Genomic DNA, 26,922 nt, shown 5'->3' with positions numbered 1-26,922 from the left:
TAAGGGCTCTTCAAATTCTAAAAAATGGGTATTTTATGAAATCATGTAATGTATATTGTTACTCAGATTATTGGAAACATATCCTCCAAGTTTGTTGAAATTCCTATTAAAGGGGCAGTCCAGGTTTGGTATGGTGACTGCACAAAATTGTCAGGGACCTTGACTTCTCCTGGTTAGAATGTTTTTAGGCAAAAATATTGAAGACTTGATTCTAGCTTAAACAGTAGGGAGATTCATTCCCTCACATGTGAAGTTGAAAGTTCATAGGCAAGTTGTGCACTGGACATAGTTCAAAGTCTAGAAGCATCCAGGTACTTTCCATCTTACTCTATGGGCTTCACCTTAAGACCAGTTTCCCTTGTGGCAGTTGGTGACACATGCTTCCTTGTTTACATCTAGTAGAGAAAACACCTTTTCCATGATTGTCCTCTATAAAACCAGTCAAACCTTGTTTGACTCCTCTGTGTAGCCTGATAAGTTGGTTTGCTTTTCTTTTTAGAAAACAGTTAATCATTGATCTTTATGAGCTACCTACACTCCTGTATAAAGAACTAGAAAACAGAAGATGGCTTGAAATCAACTCTTCCTCAAAGCTGGAAAAATTACAATCTAAATGTCTTTTCAGTGGTTCGTTGGCATCATCTTTGTGCAAAAAAGATGAACATTATTCAAATAAGTTATTTGTTCAAATATGTGATGATGATTGGGGTGATGCTTCTCTAATTGGTACATACTCAGAAAGTTCTCTATATGGTATTCATTTTGGCAGCTTATTGATAAACAGTATGAAAACATTATACTTTGGATTTTAGATATTAATTTCTACCCACCCCATTTTTATCAGTGTAGAATTTTATTACACTTGTTGGAAATCTTACTTTGTGGTGACCTAAGAGGGATGTGGGGGGCAGGTAGGAGGGAGGCCCAAGACGGTAGGGAGTGATATATGTATACTTACAGCTGGTTCATATTGTTACATAGCAGAAACTATTGTAAAGCAATTATCCTCCAATTAAACAAAAAATACAACAACAAGAAAAGGCAGGGAGTTCAGGTCTTTTGAGCATGAACTGCCCTGTTCTTACTTGGCCCTGCAATAAACCTTTCTCTGTTCCAAACTCCTCTCCCCACCCGCCCCCCCCGCCATATACACACACAAAATTATTGCACTTGTTGAAAATTTTATTTGAAAATGTTAATTCTTTTTGCAGATTGAGGTATAATTAATATATAACTGAGTTTCAGGTGTATAACATGATTTGATATTTGCATATACTGTGGAATGATCATAGGAAGTCTTGTTAACATTTGTCACCATATACAGTGACAATTTTCTCCCCTTGTGATGAAAGCTTTTAAGATTTACTCTGAGTAGCTACAAATATGCAATATAGTATTATTAATTATAGTCATCTTGCTGTACATTACATCCCCATGACTTACTGCTCATGAGTTTTTTATAAAAAGGTCTCTCTCTCAATTCTAATGTGCATGTATAACTTTACCTCCTCCTCACTGGTCTTCCCTGGTGGCTCAGCTGGTAAAAAAATCTGCCTGCAATGCGGGAGACCTGGGTTTGATTCCTGGGGTTGAGAAGGTCCCCTGGAGAAGGGAAGGGCTACCCACTCCAGTATTCTAGCCTGGAGAATTCCATGGACTGTATAGCATGGGGTCACAAAGAGTCAGACACGACTGAGCAACTTTCACTTCACGCTGAGTTTTTGGATTGATAAGAGCTGCAGTTGACCATTCAACAGCATGGCTTTGAGCTGTGCAAGTCCCCTTACATGAGAGTTTTTTTCAGTACATATATGCCCTACCGTGTTTATGACTTGTGGATGTGGAGTCTGCACATGCAAGGCTGACTGTGGGATTTGATCACAGTGGATTTTGGTATCTTTGATGGTCCTGGGACTAATTCACTGCAGCTACCAAAGGACAACTGTACTGTAATTGTTTCCAGAGCCTGTTACACCTTAAGATGGATTTAGGGGTATGAGATGCCCTATTTTGGAATTGAGTTGGAGTTTAGAGTAAGGTAATTGTGGACTGGATTTTTTGTTGATCATATGAAAGGAAACAGCACAAAAGGAATACAGTCGACCCTTGAACACAGGGGTTTGAACTTAACAGGTCCACTTACACATGAAAATTTTTCAGTAGTAAATACTACAGGTACTACATGATCTGTGGTTGGTTAAATCGAAGGATGTAGAGCTGCAAATATAGAGGGTCGACTATAAGTTATACGAAGCTTTTCTACTGTGCAGAGGTCAGTGCCCCTTATCCTCTGTGTTGTTCAGTAGTCAACTGTAGTTCCTTTGCTCTTTGAGGTGGTTGAGCTCTTAAGTCACTTTTGGAAGTGAGATCACTTGTTCAAACAAATGACTCATCACATTCTAGAATATTAATCCGTTTGTCAGATTTGGTCTCTGAGGAAGGTCAGGTTGATTCATTCAAGAGGTTGCCTGGATTCTGTTCAAGAAATGTGACCATGGTTTTACTTCCTTGAACTCCTGTATATTTGACATTTGTTACCTTGTCTGACTATGAGTAGGGATGTCCCCGAGTTCTAAATTGTTTGATTTTAAATATCAATGTCTGCTCGGAGGTGGCTATGGTGGGAGTTCTGTTTTAATGTTTCTTGAAACTTGTATTAATTGATTTTGAAATGGGACAGAATTGTGACTCATGCTTATTTTCTCTCTTTCAGCATTATCTGCATACCAGAGGTACTACAGTTTACAATCTGACTACTGGAAGGTTAGTGCACATTTGCATGCCCCTACCCTTCTCTTCGCTCCCCTTCTCTTCTCTGGCAGATCACTGCTGGTTATACTCAAAACAAATTGTGCTCTTGCTTTTTTGTTTTGTTAATTGAAACTATTCTAGGAAAAAGGGATTGGAAAAAGAAAAATGAGTGTTTTTGATTTGCTCTGTCTTACGTGATTCAGTTCAGTTGCTCAGTTGTGTCTAACTCTGCGACCCCATGGACTGCAGCACGCCAGGCTTCCCTGTCCTTCACCAACTCCTGGAGCTTGCTCCAACTCATGTCCATCGAGTCGGTGATACCATCCAACCATCTCATCCTCTGTCGTCCCCTTCTCTTCCCACTTTCAATCTTTCCCAGCATCAGGGTCTTTTCCAAGGAGTCAGTTCTTCTCATCAGGTGGCCAAAGTATTGGAGCTTCAGCTTCAGAATGAGTCCTTCCAGTGAATATTCAGGACTGATTTCCTTTAGGATGGACTGGTTGGATATCCTTGCAGTCCAAGGGACTCTCGAGTCTCCTCCAACACCACAGTTCAAGAGCATCCATTCTTCGGTGCTCAGCTTTCTTTATAGTCCAACTCTCACATCCATACATGACTACTGGAAAAACCATAGCTTTGACTAGACAGACCTTTGACAGCAAATAGTGTCTCTGCTTTTTAATATGCTGTCTAGGTTAGTCATAGCTTTTCTTCCAAGGAGCAAGTGTCTTTTAATTTCGTGGCTGCAGTCACCGTCTGCAGTGATTTTGATTATCTTATATTGAAAGAATTAGTTTATTCTCAATTAATTTATTGGCCAAAGATGATCCCAAGTGTGGAAGTTAAAGCCAGCAAAACCAAATGGCAACAAATGATTTTTCTTAAGTTGGTACTTAGGTAGAAAAGAAGTTTGAAGATGGGTGTATTAGGTTGAAAAGGGAAGGCAAAATGAAAATCTTTATTGCTATAGTCTGTCTATAATTGGAGCTCTGAGAAAACTGAAGCTAACCATTTTAAAAAAACTTTATTTATTTTAATTGGAGGCTAATTACTTTACACTATTGTGTTGGGTTTTGCCATACATTAACATGAATCAGCCACTGGTGTACATGTCCCCCATCCCGGACCCCTGATACCTAAATGAAGAACTGTACACAGCAATGAAATAATCTATTTTCTTAGTTTAAGCAGTGCCTGGACAGATGAATCTTTCATATCATATTTACTTTTAAGTATAAGCTTACTGATCAGTGGGGTTTCTTCATCTGAATTGCCATTTCAGATTTTTAAGGTGCATTTTATTTTTTTTAATGTTGCCTAATTTATCTTTGTTTTTGACATGTAGAGGTTTTAATAGTATATTTTGATAATTTAAAAAAATGTATTGATATCTTTTCTAGCCTTTTCAAAGCTTATTAAAGTATAATTAAATACTGCAAAGTTCACCTGCTTTAATTTTGCGATTCAGTGACTTTTAGTAAATTTCCAGAGTTGTACAGCCATAACCAGTAATTTTAGGACTTGTCCATCTCACCATAACGAAACCTCTTGCCCAATCCCTGGCAAACACTAATCTACTTTCTCTTTGTATGTATTTGTATTTTCTGGGTATTTTCATATGAATGGAATCATAATATGCAGTCTTTTGTAACTGACTTCTTTTACTAAGCATATATTTTTAAGTTTGATTCTTGTGTAGCATGTATTAATACTTCATTCCTTTTTATTATCTATTAATACTCCATTGTGTGACTATACCACATATTTTTTATTCATCAGTTGATGAGCATTTTAGTTGTCTCCATTTTTTAACTGTTGTGAATACTGCCCCTGTGAATATCTGTATATGAATTTTTGTGTGGACATATAGTTTTAGTTCTCTTTGGTAAATAATCAGGAATAGAATTGCCAGGTTATAAATAAATTTATATTTAACATTTTGAGAAACTGCCAGAATTGTTTTCTAGAGTAACTGTAACATTTAACATTATCACTGACAATGTTTGAGGGTTTTGATTTGTCCATATCCTCACCAACACTAGAAATTGTCCAGCTTTTGAGTGTAGCCCTTGTAGTGGATATGGAATAGTATCTTATTATAGTTTTTATTTGCATTTTCCTAATGACTGATGTTGAGCATTGTTTAACGACCACATTAGCTGTTTGTATATATTGTTTGATGAAATGCCTATTTAAATCCTTTGCTGATTTTTACATTTTTTTAAATTAGTGTGTTGTAAGAGTTCTTTGTACATTCTGGATACAAGCCTTTATTGGATATAGTTTGCAAATATTTTCTCAAAACCTGTGGCTTATTTTTTCGCTGTCTCAACAGTATAGTTTGAAGTGCAAAAATTTTAAATTGTGATGATATCCAATTTTTCAACTGTTTCTTTCATTGCTTGTGTTTTTGGTTTTGTAGCTAAGAAACCTTTGCCTAATCTCATGTCATGGTGATTTCTTCCATTCAGTCAGTTTCTTTAGTACAGATAGTACTGCAGTAAATAGTACAAGTTTCTTTTTGTATTTTTGTTAGTGGTTCTTTGGTATAAGTGGGATTGCTGTGAACTTAGTGAGTGGTACACACTGTGTGAGCCACTCATTTCAGTTCTCTTGTTTTTCTTTGGTCTTAACTAAGAAAATCTGTGTCAGACTTCTTGTGAAATCTGATGTCATTTTAACTTGCATTTTATTAATTGAATTTTTAATTGAAGTTTAAAGACTATTTGTATTTTCTTTAAAATATTTGTTCATCTCCCCAGTTTTTCAGTTGGACTGTTGTTTTCTTTCTCTGTTTTATATAGCTATATTTTATGTATGATACATATTTATCCTTTATCTGTGATAAAAGTTGCAGTTTTCCTCTTGTTTTAATTTGCTTTTGTATTTGTTTTTGCCCATGCAGAAGTTATTTCTGTCTAGTCAAATTTTTCAGTATTTCCTAAATTGCATCTGCATCTTGAATCATAAGATAGTTTTTTCTTACTTCCAGATGTTAGACAGATCACCTACATTTTCTTTTAGTACTTGAATGGTTTTAGGTTTTTAATTTAAGTCTTGATCCATTTGGGATTTATCCCTAATTTGTAGTGTGAGGAACATCTAAGTTTATTCTTTTCCTATGTTTAATTATCTCAATACAATATATTGTTTAAAAAAAAATTCATCTTTTCCCTACTAATTTGAGATGTTGCCTTAGTTGTATGGTAAATTTTCATATGCAGATTTGTCTACTTATAGTTTCTCTGGTCTATTTCATGGACTTCGCTGGTGGCTCAGAGGGTAAAGTGTCTGCCTACAAGGCAGGAGACCCAGGTTCGATCCCTGGGTTGGGAAGATCCCCTGGAGCAGGAGATGACAACCCACTCCAGTGTTCTTGCCTGGAGAATCCCATGGATGAAGGAGACTGGTGGGCTATAATGGGGTTGCAAAGAGTCAGACACGACTGAGCGACTTCACTTTCACTTTCTGGTCTATTTCATTAGTCTGTGCATGAATTAATGCTATACTATTTTACTTATAGAGGTTTTGCAATATGTTTATACTGTGCTTAGTTGCTCAGTTGCGTCCGACTTTTTGCAACCCAATGGACTGTAGCCCACCAGCCTCCCCTGTCTGTGGGGATTCTCCAGGCAAGAATACTGGAGTGAGTTGCCATGTCCTCCTCCACGGGATCTTCCCAACCCAGGAATTGAATCCAGGTCTCCCACATTGCAGGCGGATTCTTTACCTTTTGAGCCACCAGGGAAGCCCGTGTTCATACTACATATACAGTATGTATATGGTACTGCTACAACATCCTTTCCCCATTGTTGTTTTTAGGGTTTCCCTGACTGTCCTTTCTTTGTTGCTTGTTTTTCCATATAAACTAATTAACTCCACAGAAATAGCTGATTTTTCTTTCCAGCTCTTTTGAGGTGTAATTTACATTGCTTTAAATGTTCGAAGTATGATTAAAGTTCTTTTTTTTCTTTTTAGTAAATAACAATCTAAGAATGAAAATGAACATCCTTACTCTAATGACAACTAACTTCAAAAATTTTTGGTTTAAAGTCAGCGTTTTTCTTTTGTATGAAAATACTTTTCCGGTATCCTTTGAGATAATTTTATGTTTTTTCTCCTTAAATCAGTCTTGCATTTCTGAAGTAAATTCAAATTAGCAGTAAGTTTTTATTGTTGTTAGTTATATGTGGATTGGGATTGCTAATATGTAACATTTTTGCATCTTTGTTCATAATTGAAATTGGTCTATATTTTTTCTTTCTTGAGTTGTCTTTATCTAATGCCTAGGAGCTGGTTCTACATTCCAAGGACCTGGGCAGAGGAAGAGAAAGCAGAATGCAACAGCCCTTTCTTTGAAGGGAATCATGAGATTTTACACATCCCTTCATACACATCTCACGAGAATGTAGTAATTTGAAAACTTTCAGCTGCAAGAGAGGCTGCGAAATGTCTTATTTTGTCTGTATCATGATAATAGGACTGCAAACAATGTTGTTGCAAAATAGACTATATTAATAATAGAAATTAATTCCTATTATTGGTAAATAAGGGACTTAATGTCTGTATGCTGTGAAAACCTTGTTTCACTTAAAATTTTTCCCTGGATAATGGGGAGTGTAAGTATGAACTTAAGTAGGAAAGGGAAAAACTCTCAGCTTGACTGCTGCACTGGTAGCAGGAGTTCTGTAGTCTAGATTTTAAGAAAATTAAACACAAGTATCTTTATCCAGGGCTCTTCCTCAGAAAGGCACATCCATAGCTATTTTCATCATTTCAGCACCTGCCAGCTCTGCTCTAATTAAATGATTGCCAGCATTGCAACTTCATTGTTCATTTTTAATATCGACCATGACAGCCTATCACCATGCTGAGCTTCTTGCTTGAGTGATTCAGGCTGTCTCCAGGTTCCGTTTACTACTCCTGAAATCCTCTGCTTATGTTGCATGGGATTTGAGTAGTCTTGTCCACAACTCTCTTTTGCTTTTGAATCTTCTTATCTTTAAAGTGTAATTTTTTTTTTTACAGCATGTGAGACTTACTGAGAATTTTATGTATCATATTCTATCCATTGAGCAATTACCATGCACTAGATATGTTTTGTTGTTGGTGATAGATACATTGCCTCCTTTACTTCTCACAAATACCCCAAGTGTCAGGTTGTTATTTTAAGTATTTTACATGTATGATCTTAATTCCTCAAAAGAACCCTATGAAATTATGACTCAGTTAACTTGTTTTGTGAGTCAGTAGTGACAAGCCAAGTGGCTAGAGTGATGTGACAAGTGGCTAGAGTGATGGCCGCTCTAGCCTGATTTCATGATCACTGTACAATACTATGCCTAGACTTTGGAAGCAGAGTTTTGGTTTTTTTGGGGGGGAGGGGAGTATAGTTGATTTACAATGTTGTATTAGTTTCATGGAAGCAGAACTTCTGCTCTGTTGCTATAACTTTGGACCTGATTGATGTAATGAGCTTTAATAACCTCTTTTGCTATGTATTATTGTAACTAGGAACTGTGTTGTCCAAAAGGTAGTTTGGACTGTATTAAGGAAACGATTCTGTATAAATTGATTGAGCAAAGTATTACATTCTTTTATGAAAATGTGTAACAAGTTATTTAAGGCTGTAAGATACTGATTTATTCAGCAGTACACCTTTCCCCAATAATTTCTATATGCTTGTTACTTTACCATAGGGATCAAAAGATGTCTTGAGTTCTGTCTCTACCTTTTTACAAGCTCATTTCTAATGGAGGAGATAAAGGGCCTCTCTGTAATAGACATGAGTATTCATTTGGAAACTTGTTTCAAAAAGCTTAACTCTATTTGCACTTGGGAATGTGTCAGATAATGATGATACTTGTGGAAAGAAGAGATGAGTGATGAGTGTGATGGATAGGAATTTGCCAAATTGAGAAATAGTTGAAGGAATGATGGCACTGGCTTTTTCAGCAAAGGAAGCAAATGTGTTTAAAATCATGGAAATGTGTAAAAGCCTATTTTATTCATAGGTTTGCATGTCATTTGTCCTAGTTGAAGTGGTGGCTCTGAGATTGGGAAAGTTGAGCAAGAGTCATAAAATGAAGACCTTTATAGTCAGGCTAGGTTGTAGGGAATCTTCAAAGGAGTTTAAAATAAGAGTTAAAAATGTTTGAGTTTTTGCAAGCTCTTTGGCAGTGGTGTGGAAAGTATGTTGAAAAGGATAGGGGCGCAGGGGTATGGAAGGGGAGGCTAAGGTTTGGGAGCTGAGTTAGGAAACTGTTGAAACAGGCCAAGTAGACAAAGTCCTAAATTACCTAGAGAAAGGCAGTAAAAATGGAGAAGGGGATAGATTCAAAAGCTTTGAGATTGTAAAATGAACTTTGTGAAAAGGATGAATTTGGCTTATTGGTGGGGAGGAGGTAAGAGAGGAAAAGTAGGATTACTTTTTGGCTTGGTTAACTGGTGAGATTGCTGTCATTGTGGCTTCAGAGTCTCCCATACAATGTAAGATTCATAGAGTTTCAGGTATTTGTAGTACATTCAACAGGTGGCGAGTACCCAGTTTGATTGACTGTTAATACCTTCCTCACTCTGGTGACCTTGACATATTAACAGGAAGTGGAAAGAGAAGAAAGCAAAAACCTTCTGTTCTTTAGGCAAAGAAAGCAAAAGCTTTCTCAGAAACCCCATGGTAGAAATCTCGCTAGCAAGAGCTCTTACGTCACCAACTTTTCCTCAGTGGAAGTAGCCAGGAAGAAGAGGATTGATGACAGTGGCTTCTATGAGATTTCATAGACAGATGTAAGAAAATTTGGCAGTAAGAGAGTCTAATTTGAGGTTGCCAACTGCTGACTTAATGAACCACATATCCTTGAGAATAACTTTAGACATAGTATAAAAGCCAATCTTACTGTTATAATTTCTTAATTTGGGATTGTGATGAGTACTGTAATACAGTCTAGGTCAGAAGTTGATAAACTTCTTTTGTAAAGGGCAGCAGAGTAACAGTTTTAGATTTCATAAGCCAGATAGTCTCTGTGTTGTAACTTTTCGGCTCTACTGTTGGATCTGGAAGCAGCTATAGACAGCAAGTAAATAAATGAGTGGGTGTAGCTATGTTTCAGTACTACTTTATTTACAAAAATCGATGGCTGGCTGGATTGGCCCATGTGCCATAGTTTGCTGATACCTGATAGATATGTTCTAATAACCTCTAAGGATTTGGACTGAAGCAGGAGTTTGTTTTATAAATAATACATTTCTCAGAAAGCTACTTCTCATCACTTCATGGGAAATAGATGGGGAAACAGTGGAAACAGTGTCAGACTTTATTTTGGGGGGCTCCAAAATCACTGCAGATGGTGATTGCAGCCATGAAATTAAGACACCTAATCTTTGGAAGGAAAGTTATGACCAACCTAGATAACATATTCAAAAGCAGACATTACTTTGCCAACAAAGGTCCGTCTAGTCAAGGCTGTGGTTTTTCCAGTGGTCATGTATGGATGTGAGAGTTGGACTGTGAAGAAAGCTGAGTGCCGAAGAATTGATGCTTTTGAACTGTGGTGTTGGAGAAGACTCTTGAGAGTCCCTTGGACTGCAAGGAGATCCAACCAGTCCATTCTGAAGGAGATCAACCCTGGGTGTTCTTTGGAAGGAATGATGCTAAAGCTGAAACTCAGTACTTTGGCCACCTCATGCGAAGAGTTGACTCATTGGAAAAGACTCTGATGCTGGGAGGGATTGGAGGCAGGAGAAGGGGACGACAGAGGATGAGATGGCTGGATGGCATCACTGACTCAATGGACATGAGTCTGAGTGAACTCCGGGAGTTGGTGATGGACAGAGAGGCCTGGCATGCTGCAATTCATGGGGTCACAAAGAATCAGACACGACTGAGTGACTGAACTGAACTGAACTCCCCTAACTTCTCACAGTAGATTGGAAAATGACTTCATCACATTTAAACTCATTCTCCTATCAGTGCCTTTGCTCAGGTCATCCTTCTGCCTAGACCCATGTTTCTCAGTGGGGCTGCTAGTGGCATTTTTGATGAGAGTATACATTGGGAGGGAATACATTTTTATCAGGGCACGTAGCCATTCACAGCCTCAGGTCACTATTTCCAAAGTGTGTGGATTAGAACCACTGGCTGAGGTGGCTTGTTTTTCCTTCTCCTTTCCTAACCATCCTTAAGATACAGTCCCCAAGTTCTACCTCTTTTCCTAGTCTTTATTATATAATCCTTAATTAACTCTTAAATGGTTACAGCTTGGAATACATTATTCATGTAACTTCATAGTCATTTGTCTTTAGATTATAAATTCATTGATGGTAGGAATTATTGTCTGTTTTGTTCAATTCTGTCTTCCCAGTGCCAGTAACTCTATTATGACTCTTAATACGTGCTCAATAAATATTCAAATTACATTGTCTTCTATTATGGAAAAATGAGACTTGCCTTCTTGCTGAGATGTATAAGCTCCTGATTAATAGGGACTATCCCTCATACTAATTCCGTGTCACCCAGGGAACTGAACTTGATACCGAACTGGGTGATGCAGTTTGCTAAACCTTTGGGCATCTGCTAGGTGGAGAGCACTGTGCATGCTAGGTGAGGGTATACAGAGATGATTACATTTTTGTCTGATGGGATGGTGGTTAGTCAATACACAAATAACAAAAATACAGTAGTTAAAAGATTCAGCTCTGTCTGCCACTGTCTCTGAGCAATTTGCTTAATCTCTGTTGACTCTTTCATTTCGGCCACCTCAAAGAGCTGTTGTTGTTCAGTCGCTAACTCTTTGAGACCCCATGGCCTGTAGCTCTCTAGGCTTCCTTGTCCTCAACTGTCTCCCGGAATTTGTTCAAATTCAGGTCGGTGATGGTATCTAACCATCTCATCCTCTGCTGCCCACTTCTTTTGCCTTCAGTCTTTCCCAAAATCAGGGTCTTTTCCAGTGAGTCTGCTCTTCACATCAGGTGGCCAAAGTGTTGGAGCTTCAGCATCAGTCCCTCCAATGAATATTCAGGGTTGATTTCCTTTAGTATTGACTGGTTTGATCTACTTGTAATCCAGGGGACTCTCAAACACCAGAATTCGAAAGCATCAGTTTTTGGCGCCCATACTTCTTGGTGGTCCAGCTCTCACATCCATACAACTACTGGAAAAACCATACCTTTGACAATACGCACCTTAGTCGACAAAGTGATGTCTCTACTTTTTAATGTACTGCCCAGCATATTAGAACCTTTTAAAAGAAATGATGTTAGCATTTTGCATAAAATTAAGTTCTTACTGTTGTACCTTGTCGCATGCTAGGGACATTGTACTAAGGCAAAATTTAGAGGTTGTAAAGATTACCTCTGGCTTGAGGTGGGAGAAGCAACAAAGCTCCATAGGGAGATCTAGATGGACGGATAGAATTTATACAGTGGCACGGGTGGTGACAGTAAGCTTTCCTAGAGGGGGAAGGGTGAACTATGAACAGAGAAAGTTGAGAGAATGCAGGATATGTACTGAAAGCAGAAAGATTCCTCAATAAACTCAAATTTCCACCACATACCACACTACCTTCTCTGGCAGTTACCTAATTTGGTGATAGATGCTCTCTATTGTTATTCAACCATGGTCTCTTCCCCTCCATCTCCCCCCACCTAGGGAGACAGTTGTGATTCAAATGTAGACTTTCTTGGGTAGAACATTTTGAATTAACTACTCTTGTATTCTGAATATCATACCTCCTCCCTCTACACACACAGTAAGTAGAGTGTGGGAGAGAGTAAATTTTAATCAGTTCAGCTTGTTCAACCCTTGAGTATTGTTCTCGACACCTAGTAAAAGTTCACTTTATTTCAGCCATAGGGTGGGGTGGTAAAGGAGTGATCCTGATTGAAGCCATTTTCAACTAAATTTAAAAAATTTGAATATGAACTTTTGATTCCGATGTTTTCTGATATCTTTGTGAATACCCCTGTAGCATGTAGTTTTCTCATTCAGAGAATTGAGTGTAATGAGGATCTAATGAAATTAAATTTCCACATTTATTGCATTTTAAGATATACTTAAAACTTTTTCAGTGCTTCCAGAAGGGTACATAGAATGCAAAGTAAATATATGATATGGCCCTAGAACAGATTTTAGTATTAAAAAGAAGAACTGCATACCAATAAGTCTCCCAGGTGTTTATTATACTTTGGACTTTAAATATCACTGGTTCTTTTCTGCAGTCATTGAATGACAGCAGCTGTGGGATAAGGACTATAGTTGGCTCACACCTAGCGCAAAATGACTCTGAGAATGTTCTTTACTGTCTCCTAGAAATTCCCAGTAGGATTGAGTCCCTGTTGCCCACAGCTGCATAGCCATTCATGTTGTGGTTGTTGTTTAGTCACCAAGTGGTATCCATCTCTTTTGTGATATCATGGGCTGTAGCATGCCAGGTTCCTCTGCCCATGGGATTCTCTAGGCAAGAGTACTAGAGTGGGTTGCCATTTTCTTCTCCAGGGGACCTTCCTGACCCAGGGAGGAAACCCATGTATCCTGCATTGGCAAGCGGATTCTTGACCACTGAGCCACCTGGGAAGCCCATAGTCATCCATACTACACCCTTTATTAGCTTCCTTCCCTTCCCTGCCTTCTCCAAATCCATTACTGGTGTTTTCTAGGGTAACTTCCCAAATAAAATACTTATACTAAAACCTTTTGTCTCAGAGTGTACTTCTGAGGAAATATAACTTAAAATAATGCAGTAAGATACATGTTAGTAAGAGTTTGAAATTTTTAAGTTTTGGAATGTAGAATTTGGATAACATATAGTTGGTACTCCGCTGTTTGCCCTTTTTGGAAAAAAGAGAGTAGCTAGCTAGTTTCCTGTATGGGGGGGCGGAGGTTGTATTGAGTCTGGATAAGCATCTTTGTTTTGTAGTGCATGCAAAAGGAATCACTGATGTTTATAGCCCCAAATGTAAGTGACTAGATGTCATTTTAGCATGTAGGTTTTTTGTTAATACTAAAATTATAGTTTATAGGTTTATATTGTGCATTTACTTTGAATTCTAACTACCTTCCTGGCAACACTGAACGTAAAATTAAATCCAGTCAGAAAGAACCAGAGAAAGAGTACAGAGATACAAGCAAGAGAGAATAAGATAGCATAGTTCAAGCATTTTCTTATTCCTGAAAAACAGGTTTTTCTTTTAGTTTTACCTATGGAATTCTGCTGACAGATTTTGTTTTTAATTGAAGTATAGTTGAATTACAATGTTAATTTTTCCTGTATAGCAAAGTGACTCAGTTGTACATATATATATATATATATATATATATACATTCTTTTTAATATCTCCTGTTATGGTTTATCCCAGGACTTTGAATATGACTGAATATAGTTCCTGTGCTCTACAGTAGGATCTTATTGTCCATCCATTCTGGATGTAATCCTTTGTATCTACTAACCCCACACTTGCAGTCCCTCTATCCCCGCTGTTGGCGATCACAAGTCTGTTCTCTGTTTCTGTATCATTTGTGTTCATTTGTGTCATGTTTTAGGTTCCACATTATAAGTGATTTAATGGTCTTTGTCTTTCTGACTTCACTTAGTATGATAATCTCTAGTTGCATTCATATTGCTACAAATGGAAGTATTTTTATGGTTAAGAAGTATTCCATTGTGTATATGTACTTCATCTTCTTTATCTACTCATCTGTCTGTGAGCATTTAGGTTGTTTCCTTTTGGCTATTGTGAGTAGTGCTCCTGTGAACATAGAAGTGCACGTATCTTGTTGAATTAGTTTTGTCCAGATACATATGCTCAGGAGTGGGATTGCAGGATCATATGGTAATTCTACTTTTAGTTTCCTGAGGGCATCCATATTATTTTTCATTGTGGCTGAAACAACTTGAATTCCCACCAGAAGTGTAGGAGGGTTCCCATCTCTCCACCCCCTCTCCAGCATTTGTTATTTATAGACTTTTTAATGAAATTAAAAGACGCTTACTCCTTGGAAGAAAAGTTATGACCAACCTAGATAGCATATTGAAAAGCAGAGACATTACTTTGCCAACAAAGGTCTGTCTAGTCAAGGCTATGGTTTTTCCTGTGGTCATGTATGGATGTGAGAGTTGGACTGTGAAGAAGGCTGAGCACCGAAGAATTGATGCTTTTGAACTGTGGTGTTGGAGAAGACTCTTGAGTCCCTTGGACTGCAAGGAGATCTAACCAGTCCATTCTAAAGGAGATCAGTCCTGGGTGTTCATTGGAAGGACCGATGCTAAAGCTGAAACTCCAATACTTTGGCCACCTCATGCGAAGTGTTGACTCATTGGAAAAGACTCTGATGCTGGGAGGGATTGGGGGCAGGAGGAGAAGGGGACAACAGAGGATGAGATGGCTGGATGGCATCACCGACTTGATGGACATGAGTTTAAGTGAACTCCGGGAGTTGGTGATGGACAGGGAGGCCTGGCGTGCTGTGATTCATGGGGTCGCAAAGAGTCAGACTCGACTGAGTGACTGAACTGAACTGACTGAATAATGGCCATTCTGACTGGCCCACTCCAGTACTCTTGCCTGGAAAATCCCATGGAAGGAGGAGCCTGGTAGGCTACAGTCCGTGGGGTCTGAAAGAGTTGGACATAACTGAGCGACTTCACTTTCACTTTTCACTTTCATGAATTGGAGAAGGAAATGGCCACCCACTCCAGTCTTCTTGCTTGGAGAATCCCAGGGATGGGGGAGCCTGGTGGGCTGCCGTCTCTGGGGTCGCACAGAGTCGGACACGACTGAAGCGACTTAGCAGCAGCAGCATTCTACTGGTGTGAGGTGATACCTAATTGTAGTTTTGATTTGCATTTCTCTAATGATTAGTGATGTTGAGCATCTTTTCATATGTCCATTGGCCATCTATATGTTGCTGACAGAATTTTTACTTCAGGACAAGTTTGATTGAAAAGAAACCACAGGATCTGTCCAAGTTGATTGGATTCTGTGCTATCTGTTGACTCTTAAGCTATTTTGGTGTTTTAAAGATATATTGTAAATATATTGTAATGCAGGATAGAGTGTTAATAACTTAAAACATCGTGGTTACTATAATTTATAATAATAACATGTATTAGACATAAATGCTTTTCTGAAAAGTTTTTTTTCCCTTTCTTTTCAGAATGCTGCCTTTTTATATGGTCTTGGTTTGGTCTACTTCCATTACAATGCATTTCAGTGGTAAGTTGATGTGAAACTAGTAACTCAGTTGTTTCTAGTATATAGCTTTTGTTTGCATTTTTCTGTTTGTGTGCATTTTTCTGTTTGTGTGTGTATGTATGTGTAATACAAAATATTTTAATATCAATTAGCCTACACTTTCCAATAATCTCTTGGAATTATTATTTTGTTCCTTTAGAGATATTGACCCACCTTAGATAATTCAAAATGTATATGTTCCTAAAAGAATCTGGTATAAAGAATACTTAGATTAGAAAGCTTTTGGAATTTCTGTTACTTATTATACCTGGTGGTCCCCAGGTTATTTGAACAGGGGAATGATTGTGCTCTTTGTTCTCAAGGTTTGTGGGTGAGTGATGTATGATGACCAGTCTTTGCTTTTCAGACTTTTAGACATATTGACTGCTCCTTCCCTTCCTCCTTCACAACACACATGCATATGCACATACACTGCTGCTGCTGCTGTGTCGCTGCAGTCGTGTCCGCAACCCCAGAGATGGCAGCCCACCAGGCTCCCCCGTCCTGGGATCCTCCAGGCAAGAAGACTGGAGCGGGTGGCCATTTCCTTCTCCAGTGCATGAAAGTGAAAAGCAAAAGGGAAGTCGCTCAGTTGTGTCCGTTCTAGTAGCTAGGGATTAGATTTTAAACTCTAATTCTCTCTTCTGTAAAATAGTAATAATCGTACCACCTTCAGAGTCAGACATTAATAGACATGTAAGATTTTATAAACAGTAAAGTATATCGGATCCTGTTACTATGGCCTTTGCCCCCTTGTTGTTTTTCTGTTTACCAGACAAGACAGTAGCATTCTCTAGTGGAAAGAACATAATTGACAGATTGGTATTCTGTTCTCAGCACTTTTAGTTTGATCTGTTTGCTCGTGTGTGTGTTAGGTACGTCGCAGTTAATTGTCTTTTCTACTCTAATAGAGTTTTGATAATCAAATGAGATAATGTACGTTTTGTAGACTGTAAAGCCCTATGTAGATTATTGTCTTTTGGAAATGTATTCAACTTTGTCAGAGTCCTTTCTAGTCTCCATAATTTTAAGCTTGAGTGAGTGCTGAGAAAGTCCAGAGGAACGTTTTTATCAAAGGTTATAACCCTGTCATATACCTGATGGGCACCGTGGATATTTATTACAGAGCTTTTAAATGTGCATTGGCAATGATGTGATATGATTGCTCTAAAGAGGAAACTTCAAACATAATCACTTTTCCCAGATGCCTTTTCTTTCCTCTTTGGTTTTGGTCCTGTTGGTTTTTGATCATCAATGGAAACACTGCATTGTTAGAGAACATCTGTATGGATAGAGTATTATAATCATTCAAATTATTCATTTTCATGGTAAACTTTACAAAGCTATAATTGGTCTTTATAAAGAAGTTTTGTAATATTTTTCTTCTAAATTATACATTGTTGTAGAACAATCTAAAATTTAAGCCTCCTAACTCTGTACGCAGTGTATCATGTATCATCAAGAGTAGATTAGGAGTGTTTTAAAATCTCTTAGGTTCTTAAAGATCCTTTTTATAGAAAACTTTTAGAACCAGAAATGGCCTTAGAGATTAATTAGTTTTCTCCCTTAATTTTATAGATGAAGAAAACAAGAGATGTGTGTGTGTTTGTAACTCAGTATTATGTAATTGGTTGCGGAAGCAAGCTTATGCTCAGATTTCCCACTCTAATTATTTTGTCTATTGTAGTCTGTCTGCAAGTTTGAAGATTGATAGGTCATTATTTTTAATCAGTATTTATAATTGTTCTTCTGGGCGTATTTGTACAATCTTTATGGCCAACCAGAAATAATTTAGGTGAAACTCAAGGCAAGGAACACTACACTTTTAGAAATGGACAGGTATACCTCACACGAGTTAGTTTTCACTTACCTGTGAAGCATAAAATTAATAGTGAGGTGAAACCATCATCAGTTCAAAATTGGATTGCATTAAAAAGTGTGTGACCATGTCAAGTTAGGGGGCTTGTAGTGTGGAAAACTGTATCTTTTGATTCTTTATCTACATATGATTTCTGTGTCCTTCAGTTGCCTTAATGAAACTAAGAATGATACAATCTCTGAATTACTAAGTGCCTTCTGTTTTGTTGATCTGTCATGGTTACCATTTTCTCACGTCTTAAGTTTCAGCTCTAGCTGCTCCCTAAAGTGATATATCTCACACCTTCTGTCTCTTTTGTAAAGTATTTATTTATTTATTTTGTCTGCTTGAGTCTTAGTTGTAGCACACAGGCTCTCTACTTGTGGCACATGCGCTCAGTAGTTGTGGTGTGAGGGCTTAGCTGCTCAAGGGGATGTGGTGAATTGTTAACTGCTAGACCACCAAGGAAGTCATTCACACTCTCTCTTAATCCTTCATGGATGTATATTTTCTGTTTTCCTGATCAAATGTTCTTTCACAGACTGCCCCAATTTTGCTTTCACTTACTTCATTATTACTTGAACAGCCACAAAATTAGAAAGCTTGGAGTAGTTGCTTGGTGAGAGTTTTAGAGTATAGCCTTAATGGATCGGAGCTTCCTAGGTTAAGACTAAATTTGTGTGGGGATTTTTTTGTTTGTTTTATTTATAGGTAGCTATTAATTTCTGGGAGCAGCCCCCCCCACACACACACACTTAAGTGCTTTGGCATTTGTTGAAAAAATATTTGCAGAGAAAGGTATGGCATGCCTTTTTTTGTATTTTTAGCTCAGAATGGTCTAGCTCTGGAACATTTATAATTTAGGTAGAATTTAATATTTGGAAATGATGTCTGTTGGTATTAAATTAGATTAAGTATTTGAGAAGAAAGCATGCAACCAACATGTGTGTTGGAATTGGTGATAGTGACCTAATAAATTACTAAGAGAAATTTTATCAACTATGGGTTTTGTCTTGTTAATCTGTCTTGTTTCTTGCCCTATTATGTTGCACCCTACCCCCCCCCTTTTTTTGAGTTGATGTTAGCCTCTTGAGTCAATTCAGTAACTTGGTCAGTTTTTCTACTTTCAGTTTGAGGAGCCCAATGTCAGAAACAGAGCAACTGTTAAATTCTCAGTAGATTTATCATAATTATTTAATTTTACTATTATCATACACGGTAACTTGTGACCAGACTTAAAAATTATATATCCAGAAGAAGAAAGGAAGCCATAGAAGCCCAAAGTAAAATATATGCAGCAGAGAGCTAGAACCAGCATCTATAAAGCCATTCCTTTCCATGTTTATGACCATGCCTTCACTTCATGAGGGTGGCAAATTGCTAAGGGTACCTTGAACTGAGGTTTTCCTTGCCTTTATAAGAAGAAACATATCTTTGAGTGAAAAAATTTGAACCATGTACAGTAGTAAATTATTATAACTTGTACCCATATTTCTGAATATACCCCCTTGAAAATCCTACCATTCCTCTTTCTTTAGCTTGTAACCTTTTGTATCCCCACTGATCAATATCAGAATGATCTTATGATAGCAAATCTAACAGCTACATAATTATTTGCCAGAGGCAGAGGATTTTGGAAATTAGCTTCCTAAACCTGATTAATAAGGCCTGGTAAGGAAATGTGATTATTATTATGTTGACATTAGCAAGGATTGGGTAATGAGATGGAGGTGAGTTTAAAAAGACAGAGATGTTAACACATTACAAGTGAATTTTCTCCAGCACTCATTTCCAATTACAAGTGTACCAGTTATTTGTACCAGTTACCAAGTGTTCTTAAGGGTATAGTAATCTTTGCTTGCCTTGTAAAGTCACTGCTTTGAGTGCAAACATAAACATAAATAAATCTAATGTATTCGAGATAACCACCATTGACCTTGAGGCTTGTTTAACATGGAGTCAGGCAAAAACTTAATATATATTTTCTGAGCTATCATTATGCAAACTAATTCTCTTAGACCAGAGTTTAAGTATATTTCTATTAAAATAAAGCAGTCGATGTTAACGTATGTTCAATTTATTCTGTTTGCTTCTGTTTTGGAAAAAACTAGCAGATAAATAAGGTAGTTTTGGTAAAGTGATGCTTACCAGTGACACATAGATTGCCAGAGAGAATTTGGAAGGGTTTGGACTGATTAAGCCTCAGGGAAATTATGAATAAAAACATAAACTTCACAATGGAGAGGAGAAAAAAATCCCACTGTCCGCAGTGATGAAACGAACTTGGCTGAAGAGGGCAAAAGACCCAAGAGGTAATACATTAGCAAATGTTAGTGTGAATAAACCAGTGTAAGATACTTCTAACTTAGCCTCACATTTAAGATCCTCTCTGTTTCAACCTCAAATGGTCTTTCTACCCTTATTGTTCCCCTAAATATATTCTTTGTGTGAGTCACTACTGTATTAACATTTCGCTGAAAATGTCTTGAGTATTTTTTACCCATGTAACTTGTTTTATACCATTTACTTTGTTTGGTCTGCCTTCTCTTTCCATCTCTACCTTTAAATATCTTACCTGTCTCTGAGTTCTTCATCAAATCTTACTATTTGTCTCATTTAGAAGGAACGTCTAGATTTCCTAAGTGTGTGTGTGTATGGAAGTATTAATTTGTTTTGTGTATGTGTTATTACTGATACAGAGCTAAAGTATTCTCTCTTTTATTAGTATGAAAACTTGTGAAATTACTTTTTCCTGTCAGATATGCCTGAGGGAAATCTCTAGATTCACCTTTATTAGCTCCAGGGAACTTAGAAGTTTTATTTTGTCTCTTTAAATGTGCTCATACTGTGCCAGGATGTTTACTTAATATCATTATTTTTCTATAGTTTGGTAAAGTTCTAAAGGAGGCTTTTTAAAAAATGACTTTCTAGAAACCTTATTAAAAATGAACATTGCTTTAAAATATAGTCAATGTGTATGTTTTTTGTAAGTAGTGCTATTAAGGTTTTAGTTTTTTATAATTTTCTTTAAAAATTGTTAGCGTCTAACATTAAATGTAAAATTTTAAACTGAAAATCTATAGTTATAATTATGGTGATTAAAAAACATTTTTAGATTTTAAGAAAAAAAAGCATGGATAGTTATGTATAGCAATATGTACTTTTATTTCAGTAGAGATTATGCTTTAATATTTGAAAATTGTAAGCCTTTCTAAGCATTATATCATTAACAGTATTTTATGGTTTTAAGTAGCGATTTCTCATGTTCTGAAATTGTCTGTTGATCAGAATACTGAAGTCAGCAGAATTTGTATGTGTTGGTGGTTTAGTCGAACTTGCACTACAGAGACCATGTTCTGGTTGCATATGGTTTGGTGAGATATGAGTGTATTAAAATGATGACCAAAATTAGTCTGAGTTGTACCTGTTTTCTCCATACAGCGCTCTCCCCCTCCTAACACACAAACACATTCTTTTTTCTGTTTCTTCTCTTACCCGCAAGGGGTGAAAGCAACACATAGGAGAGAAAGATGGGAAAAGTTCAGAAAAGGAAATGAAAATGAACTTAGATCTATTTTGTTAGCTCAGGGGAACTCTGATCAGTAAAGAGACTATGGAATATCCCTTCCCACCCTCTCAACAAGAAGTCCAGTTTGCTAACTATGAAAGTGATGACACCAGTAAACATACTAGACATTTTCCTGTAATGTGTAGAGTATTTGAAAATAAAAGAGGAATGTAGACCTCAAGGAATAGACCACTTGGAAAAACTGGAGATAGTACACTGGTAAGTAGAGAATAAAATGATTTGATTATAGAGTGGCCCTGACTGCTGGTTAATACTAAGCAAAAAAAAAAAGGTATTGAGTTTGGGTGGTGAGTCTTAAAGGTAATATTGGATTTAGAGTGAAGCAGAAGAATGAAAATACTTCAGGTCAGGAGACTATCCTCAGGAGAAGCAGTGAAAGCAAGAGGGTTAATATTTGCATGAAGGAGTTCCTGAGATGTGCCAGCTCACAGTTGAAGAGGAGCAGTGTTAAGGCATGACTGGGAATGGGCTCACAGACCTTAAATGCTACATGGAGATTTGACTTGAGTATCATGGTTATTAGTAGGCAGTCGGAGGAGCCACATATTTGAAGAAGCATAGGTAAGCCAGAGCAGAGCAAGGAGAGTCTTTAAGGAGTCTTGTTTCAGTTATCTGCTAATGAGATATTGAAGATTGAGTCTGCAAGTATTGAATTCGAGGGAAACTTGGAAACAACCTGGAGAACTTGACGAACAGATATATATTGTTTAACCTTGTCATAGGCACTTGTAATAGTCCTTAAAGAGCAGTAAGGTGTAGCCCTGACTAGTATATTGGAACATGTGTTTTTGCTGATAGGTTATTTAAAAAAAAGAAAAATTCCCAGTATATTAACCTATATAGAGAACTTGTTAAAATAAACCTATGTTTCTTTGTAGTTGTGTAACATTTCAAACTTAAGAACTAAAGGCATGTATGAAATAAAACACATTTATCAAAGGTTGGGCGAAGGGTGGAAATAGAAACTGAGACAGAGTAGGAAATATTTTTCCCGAAGGGTTGCTATTGATGCTTTGTGTTTTCATTCTTCCCTTTCGCATACATCCTTTCTTGGACTGTTTTTCTTCCTATCTTCTTTTTCTCCTTTAATCCTTTTATCCTTTGCTGCCTTCCACTTCCATTCTCCTTCTTTCATGTATATGTCTCAGGCCTGCCTCGGTTTTTTGGGGGGGTGGGGTAGGGTGTTTTTGTTTGTTTTGTTCTTTTTTAAAATTTTTACTGGACTATAGTTTATAAGGTTGTGTCAGTTTCATCTGTACAGTGTGTGTGTGTATATATATAGAGAGACATATATCCAGTCTCTCCTGCCTGGATTTTTAATTAGCATGTGTGCACATTGCTTAGTTCTGACCCATTCCATAGGAGTTCTCTGATCCATATCATAAGGTTAATTAGGATTTTATGAAGCATTTATTATTATTATAAAATATGCTTAAAATTGTACACATTTAACTATACATCTTTACATGTTATTTATAAAAATAAACAGAACTGTCACTTGGGTTGAGAAATAAAAAATTACTATTGCCCTGAAGTGAAAGTGAAAGTCGCTCAGTAGTGTCTGACACTTTGTGACCTCCATGGAATTCTCCAGGCCAGAATACTGGAGTGGGTAGCCTTTCCCTTCTCCAGCGGGTCTTCCCAACCTAGGGATCGAACCCAGGTCTCTCCTGCATTGCAGGTGAATTCTTTACCAGCTGAGCCACAAAGGAAGCCCAAGAATACTCGAGTGGGTAGCCTATCCCTTCTCCAGTGGATCTTCCCGACCCAGAAGCTTCTACTATTGCCCTAGAGGCTTCCAAAAGCCGCTGAATTCCTGTTCCCAGTCACATCTTACCTTTTAATTGGTATCATTTACTGCTGCAGTTATTCTTCTCCTAACCTTTTTATGCCCCTCCCGCAACATGTGAGTTGTGTTCCCCCAGCATACACACACGCTCTCTCACAGGCACACACATACACACACATGCACTTGCTTGAGCACACACAATCTGTTCTATTAGAAAAAGGTGCCTCTAGACATGACCAAGAGAATACAGAGGCTGAAGCTGCACCTTCTCTTATTAGAAAGGTTTGAGAAAGGTACAGAGACCCTCTTAGCAGTATGCAGATGAGTATCTTGAAGTCTGATTGAGTGGAGCAGGAAGCCACCTTTGAATAAGAAAGGTAATTTTCTTTGAATTTTTACATAAATTCTTTCATACTATGTCTTTGACTCCTCTCTTCTGTCTATACACACTAGATAGCAAAATACATAAATAACCCAACCCATTTGAAATGCCGTGTAACACAGAGATGCTGAACTCCTTTTCAGGAAGAAATTTAACCAGATGTAAAAAAAAAATTATCCCATGGATGGAGGAGCCTGGTAGGCTGCAGTCCATGGGGTTGCTGAGGGTTGGACACGACTGAGTGACTTCACTTTCACTTTTCACTTTCATGCATTGGAGAAGGACATGGCAACCCACTCCACTGTTCTTGCTTGGAGAATCCCAAGGACGGAGGAGCCTGGTGTGCTGCCGTCTATGGGGTCGCACAGAGTCGGACACGACTGAAGTGACTTAGCAGCTTAGCAGCAAAGGTATCTGATACCAGACCTATTGCCCCCACTCCTCACAATAAATATTACTGTTTAGAACCCTTAATATTAAATACACAGTTTTTTCTGGAGGTGGAATAGATAGTATACAAGTCAAAATAAAGTTGCTTAAAGACACAGGGCATATTGTTTTGCCCTATTTTATGGTATTATATTTTGAAGTTTTATGTAAAAGATTGACTTTTATTTTGGAATTATCTAAGATTCCAGGTAGCCTCCTTTAAGATTAAATAAAAGCGATGAATAGTGGATAAAAAAGCTTTGCAAAGCATTTATTAGCCTGTACTTGAGATTAGCGTTAAATCATGTAGAGAGAGATGATTTATGATTCTATGTGCCTGTGAGAGAGCGTGTGTGTATGTTGGGGGAACACAACTCATAAAATGATGCCTAAAATACTGTATATCTTATACTATAATTTTCAAAATTCAAATTAGACATACTTTGTCAAAATTTTAATTTCATTTTTAAGTACATAGTAACATTCATGTGATCAAATTAAATGATATAAAAATGTATTCAGTGAAAAATGTTCCTCCTTCATCCTTGTATTAAGTTCTACTTGTCATTAAGACTTTTTATGATAAAATGTGAATTTGGGGTAAAAACACATCAAGTAACAGAGAGCCCAGAAACAGATCAAGATGTTTGATGTGGACATTTGATTTAGAACCATGGGGCTCTGTACAGCTGTGGTAAGGATGGTCTTTTCTATGTATGATGTAGGGGCTATCAAATATTTGTATAGAAAAAGATGAAAACATTATATAAAAAAGTACAGATGGATCACAAACCTAAATATGAAAGAAATAAAAAGTTTCAAAAAAGAAGACTTCATTTTATGGAATAGACTAGAAACAAGATTAATCTCCTTTAAAAACAAAACTATCCACCTGCTCTATCCTCTCTCCCTTAGGAAATTCCAGAAACAGTGAAATCAGTTATTAATATTGAGAATTTTATTAAGCCATAAAATATTATTTGAATAAGAATTAATTCAATTCATCTTCCTTTTCTCTTTTTATATTATACACTTTCACTTACATAAAAAACCCAAGAACCCCTTCCCAGTCTTTTTTTTTTTAAGCTATCCATTGACATCATTTTTATAAAACTGGCATTTCCTTTAAAACAGAATTGCAAACAGAAATTTACTGTTACCATGCAAAAATTCATGTAATTGTTAAAAAGTAAAGATGTTTTTTGTCTATGTTCTTTCAGGGCAATTAAAGCATTTCAGGAGGTGCTTTATGTTGATCCCAGCTTTTGTCGAGCCAAGGAAATTCATTTACGGCTTGGGCTTATGTTCAAAGTGAACACAGACTATGAGTCTAGTTTAAAGGTAGGTTGTTGGATTTTATCAAAGATACAATGTTTCATTTTTTGTGCTTTTGAGGGGGGTTGTCAAATATTAGAACATTGAGAAATATTGCAATTTGTATTGGTACTTCAAAAGAAAATTTGAAAATGTAGATGAAAGAACTTTTATTAGCTATGAACTGGAAGATGCATATGTTTGGATTTCGGAGTACAAAGTAGTTATGATAAGACATAAGCAAGTAATTATATCAGTAAACTTTTTTTCTTTTAAAGTTTGAATTGTGGTCCATCATCAGGAAAGGGTGAAGGTTTCAACCTCGATTTGAACATCTGATCACTCCACTGTTGGTAATGGGTCAGAACCAGCTGCTCAGTGATTCTGTATCTGTGACCCCATCTTTTGACCATTAAACTTGTATGGGTCTCACTAGGTGTCACTAGGCCAATAGAGCATGTCTCATATCTTAAATTATTTTTTTTAAAAGTGTGTTCTTTGGTAGTCATTTCAGTTGCTAGTTTGTGAGTATAAACGTTGGGCAAAATAGCACGTTGTTGCTTAAATATTTTACTTTCTATAGATTTTAACATTTCTCAAGTTTTTCATTGAGTTTCCTGTGCTATTTATGCCATAACTTTAGGTATTACTGGGCTTTTCATGAAAATAGTGCTTCCTTGCTTGACAAAAGTATTGATTTTTGAAAGGATTAGAAGTTCTAGGAAAAGCTTAATTTTTTGTGAGTTTATGGCTATGATGGTTGCCATATTCTATATATCTCCATTGTTTGCTATCTTCATTCTGAAGGGTCAGGAGGGAGATAAAGAAAGATAATGCTTTACAGTAGGTTGTAGTTTGAATTCACTAATAAGGAACTACTGAAATTTTAAAAAATTATTTAGGAATGCCTAATTGCTCTAGGGTTGTAAAGTAGACACTTTAACAAATACCGTTTCTGTCTTTCATGAGTTTATACAGAATAGTGCTGTTGGTATGAAAGAGAGGTATACACCCCAAAACACTAAAATAAGTAGATTGTGAAAGTATTCAGATCACACATTTGTCAAAGGTGAGTACAGTTTGAGGAATAGGCCCCAGGGCAAATGTAAGTAATGTGGAGAAGTTAATCAGTTTTCCTCAAGCTTAGAGCAGCCTGTCTCAAACTGTATTTTGGCATGTGAGTGGACTTGAAATGGAAAACAAGTTCAGATATTCCACCTTGCATATTTTGACCTCCTGTTGGACAGTCACAGTATATACTAGCAAACCAGATTATTAAAGTGACTTATAATACAAAATAAACTTGAATGTTTTACAGAACTGTCACAGTATGCATATTGTGTGTTGCAGAAGTGTTTTTGGTAGCAGTTTGATAAATGTTGCTTAGGAAATATATTTGAGTGGAAAAAAGTAATCAGATATGTCCCAAATTATGGTATGTGGCTGTCTCTGAATATCAATACAGTGGTAACTTAAACAATTTTATGGATGCAAAGCTCTCTTTCCATGAAGGTGGCAATGTTTAAAATCCCCTTTAATCAGGGGAAACTGTTGGGCAGTGTTCCATGACTAATTCAAAGTGT

The 26,922-nt window shown here is 37.1% G+C and overlaps 1 protein-coding gene across 9 annotated transcripts in view; it reads left to right on the top strand.

Moving 5' to 3' along the window:
• KDM6A (lysine demethylase 6A) overlaps window positions 1-26,922 on the top strand; it is a 182,319-nt gene that overhangs the window by 69,294 nt on the left and 86,103 nt on the right. For all 9 annotated transcript variants that reach the window (XR_005725456.1, XR_005725455.1, XM_040266144.1 and 6 more), the window contains exons 4-6: window positions 2,714-2,763; window positions 15,902-15,960; window positions 25,246-25,366. Coding sequence is in view for 7 of the 9 variants with exons in the window: in XM_040266144.1 (XP_040122078.1) it covers window positions 2,714-2,763; window positions 15,902-15,960; window positions 25,246-25,366 (230 nt within the window). In the remaining 2 variants the exon portion in view is untranslated. The remainder of the gene's footprint in view (window positions 1-2,713; window positions 2,764-15,901; window positions 15,961-25,245; window positions 25,367-26,922) is intronic.

This window comes from Oryx dammah, unplaced genomic scaffold (assembly GCF_014754425.2).
Source record: "Oryx dammah isolate SB20612 unplaced genomic scaffold, SCBI_Odam_1.1 HiC_scaffold_23, whole genome shotgun sequence".
In the NCBI taxonomy this organism is placed as follows: Eukaryota; Metazoa; Chordata; class Mammalia; order Artiodactyla; family Bovidae; genus Oryx; species Oryx dammah.
Note: the sequence above shows the minus strand (reverse complement) of the source record. Positions and strands in the feature narration are given on the sequence as shown.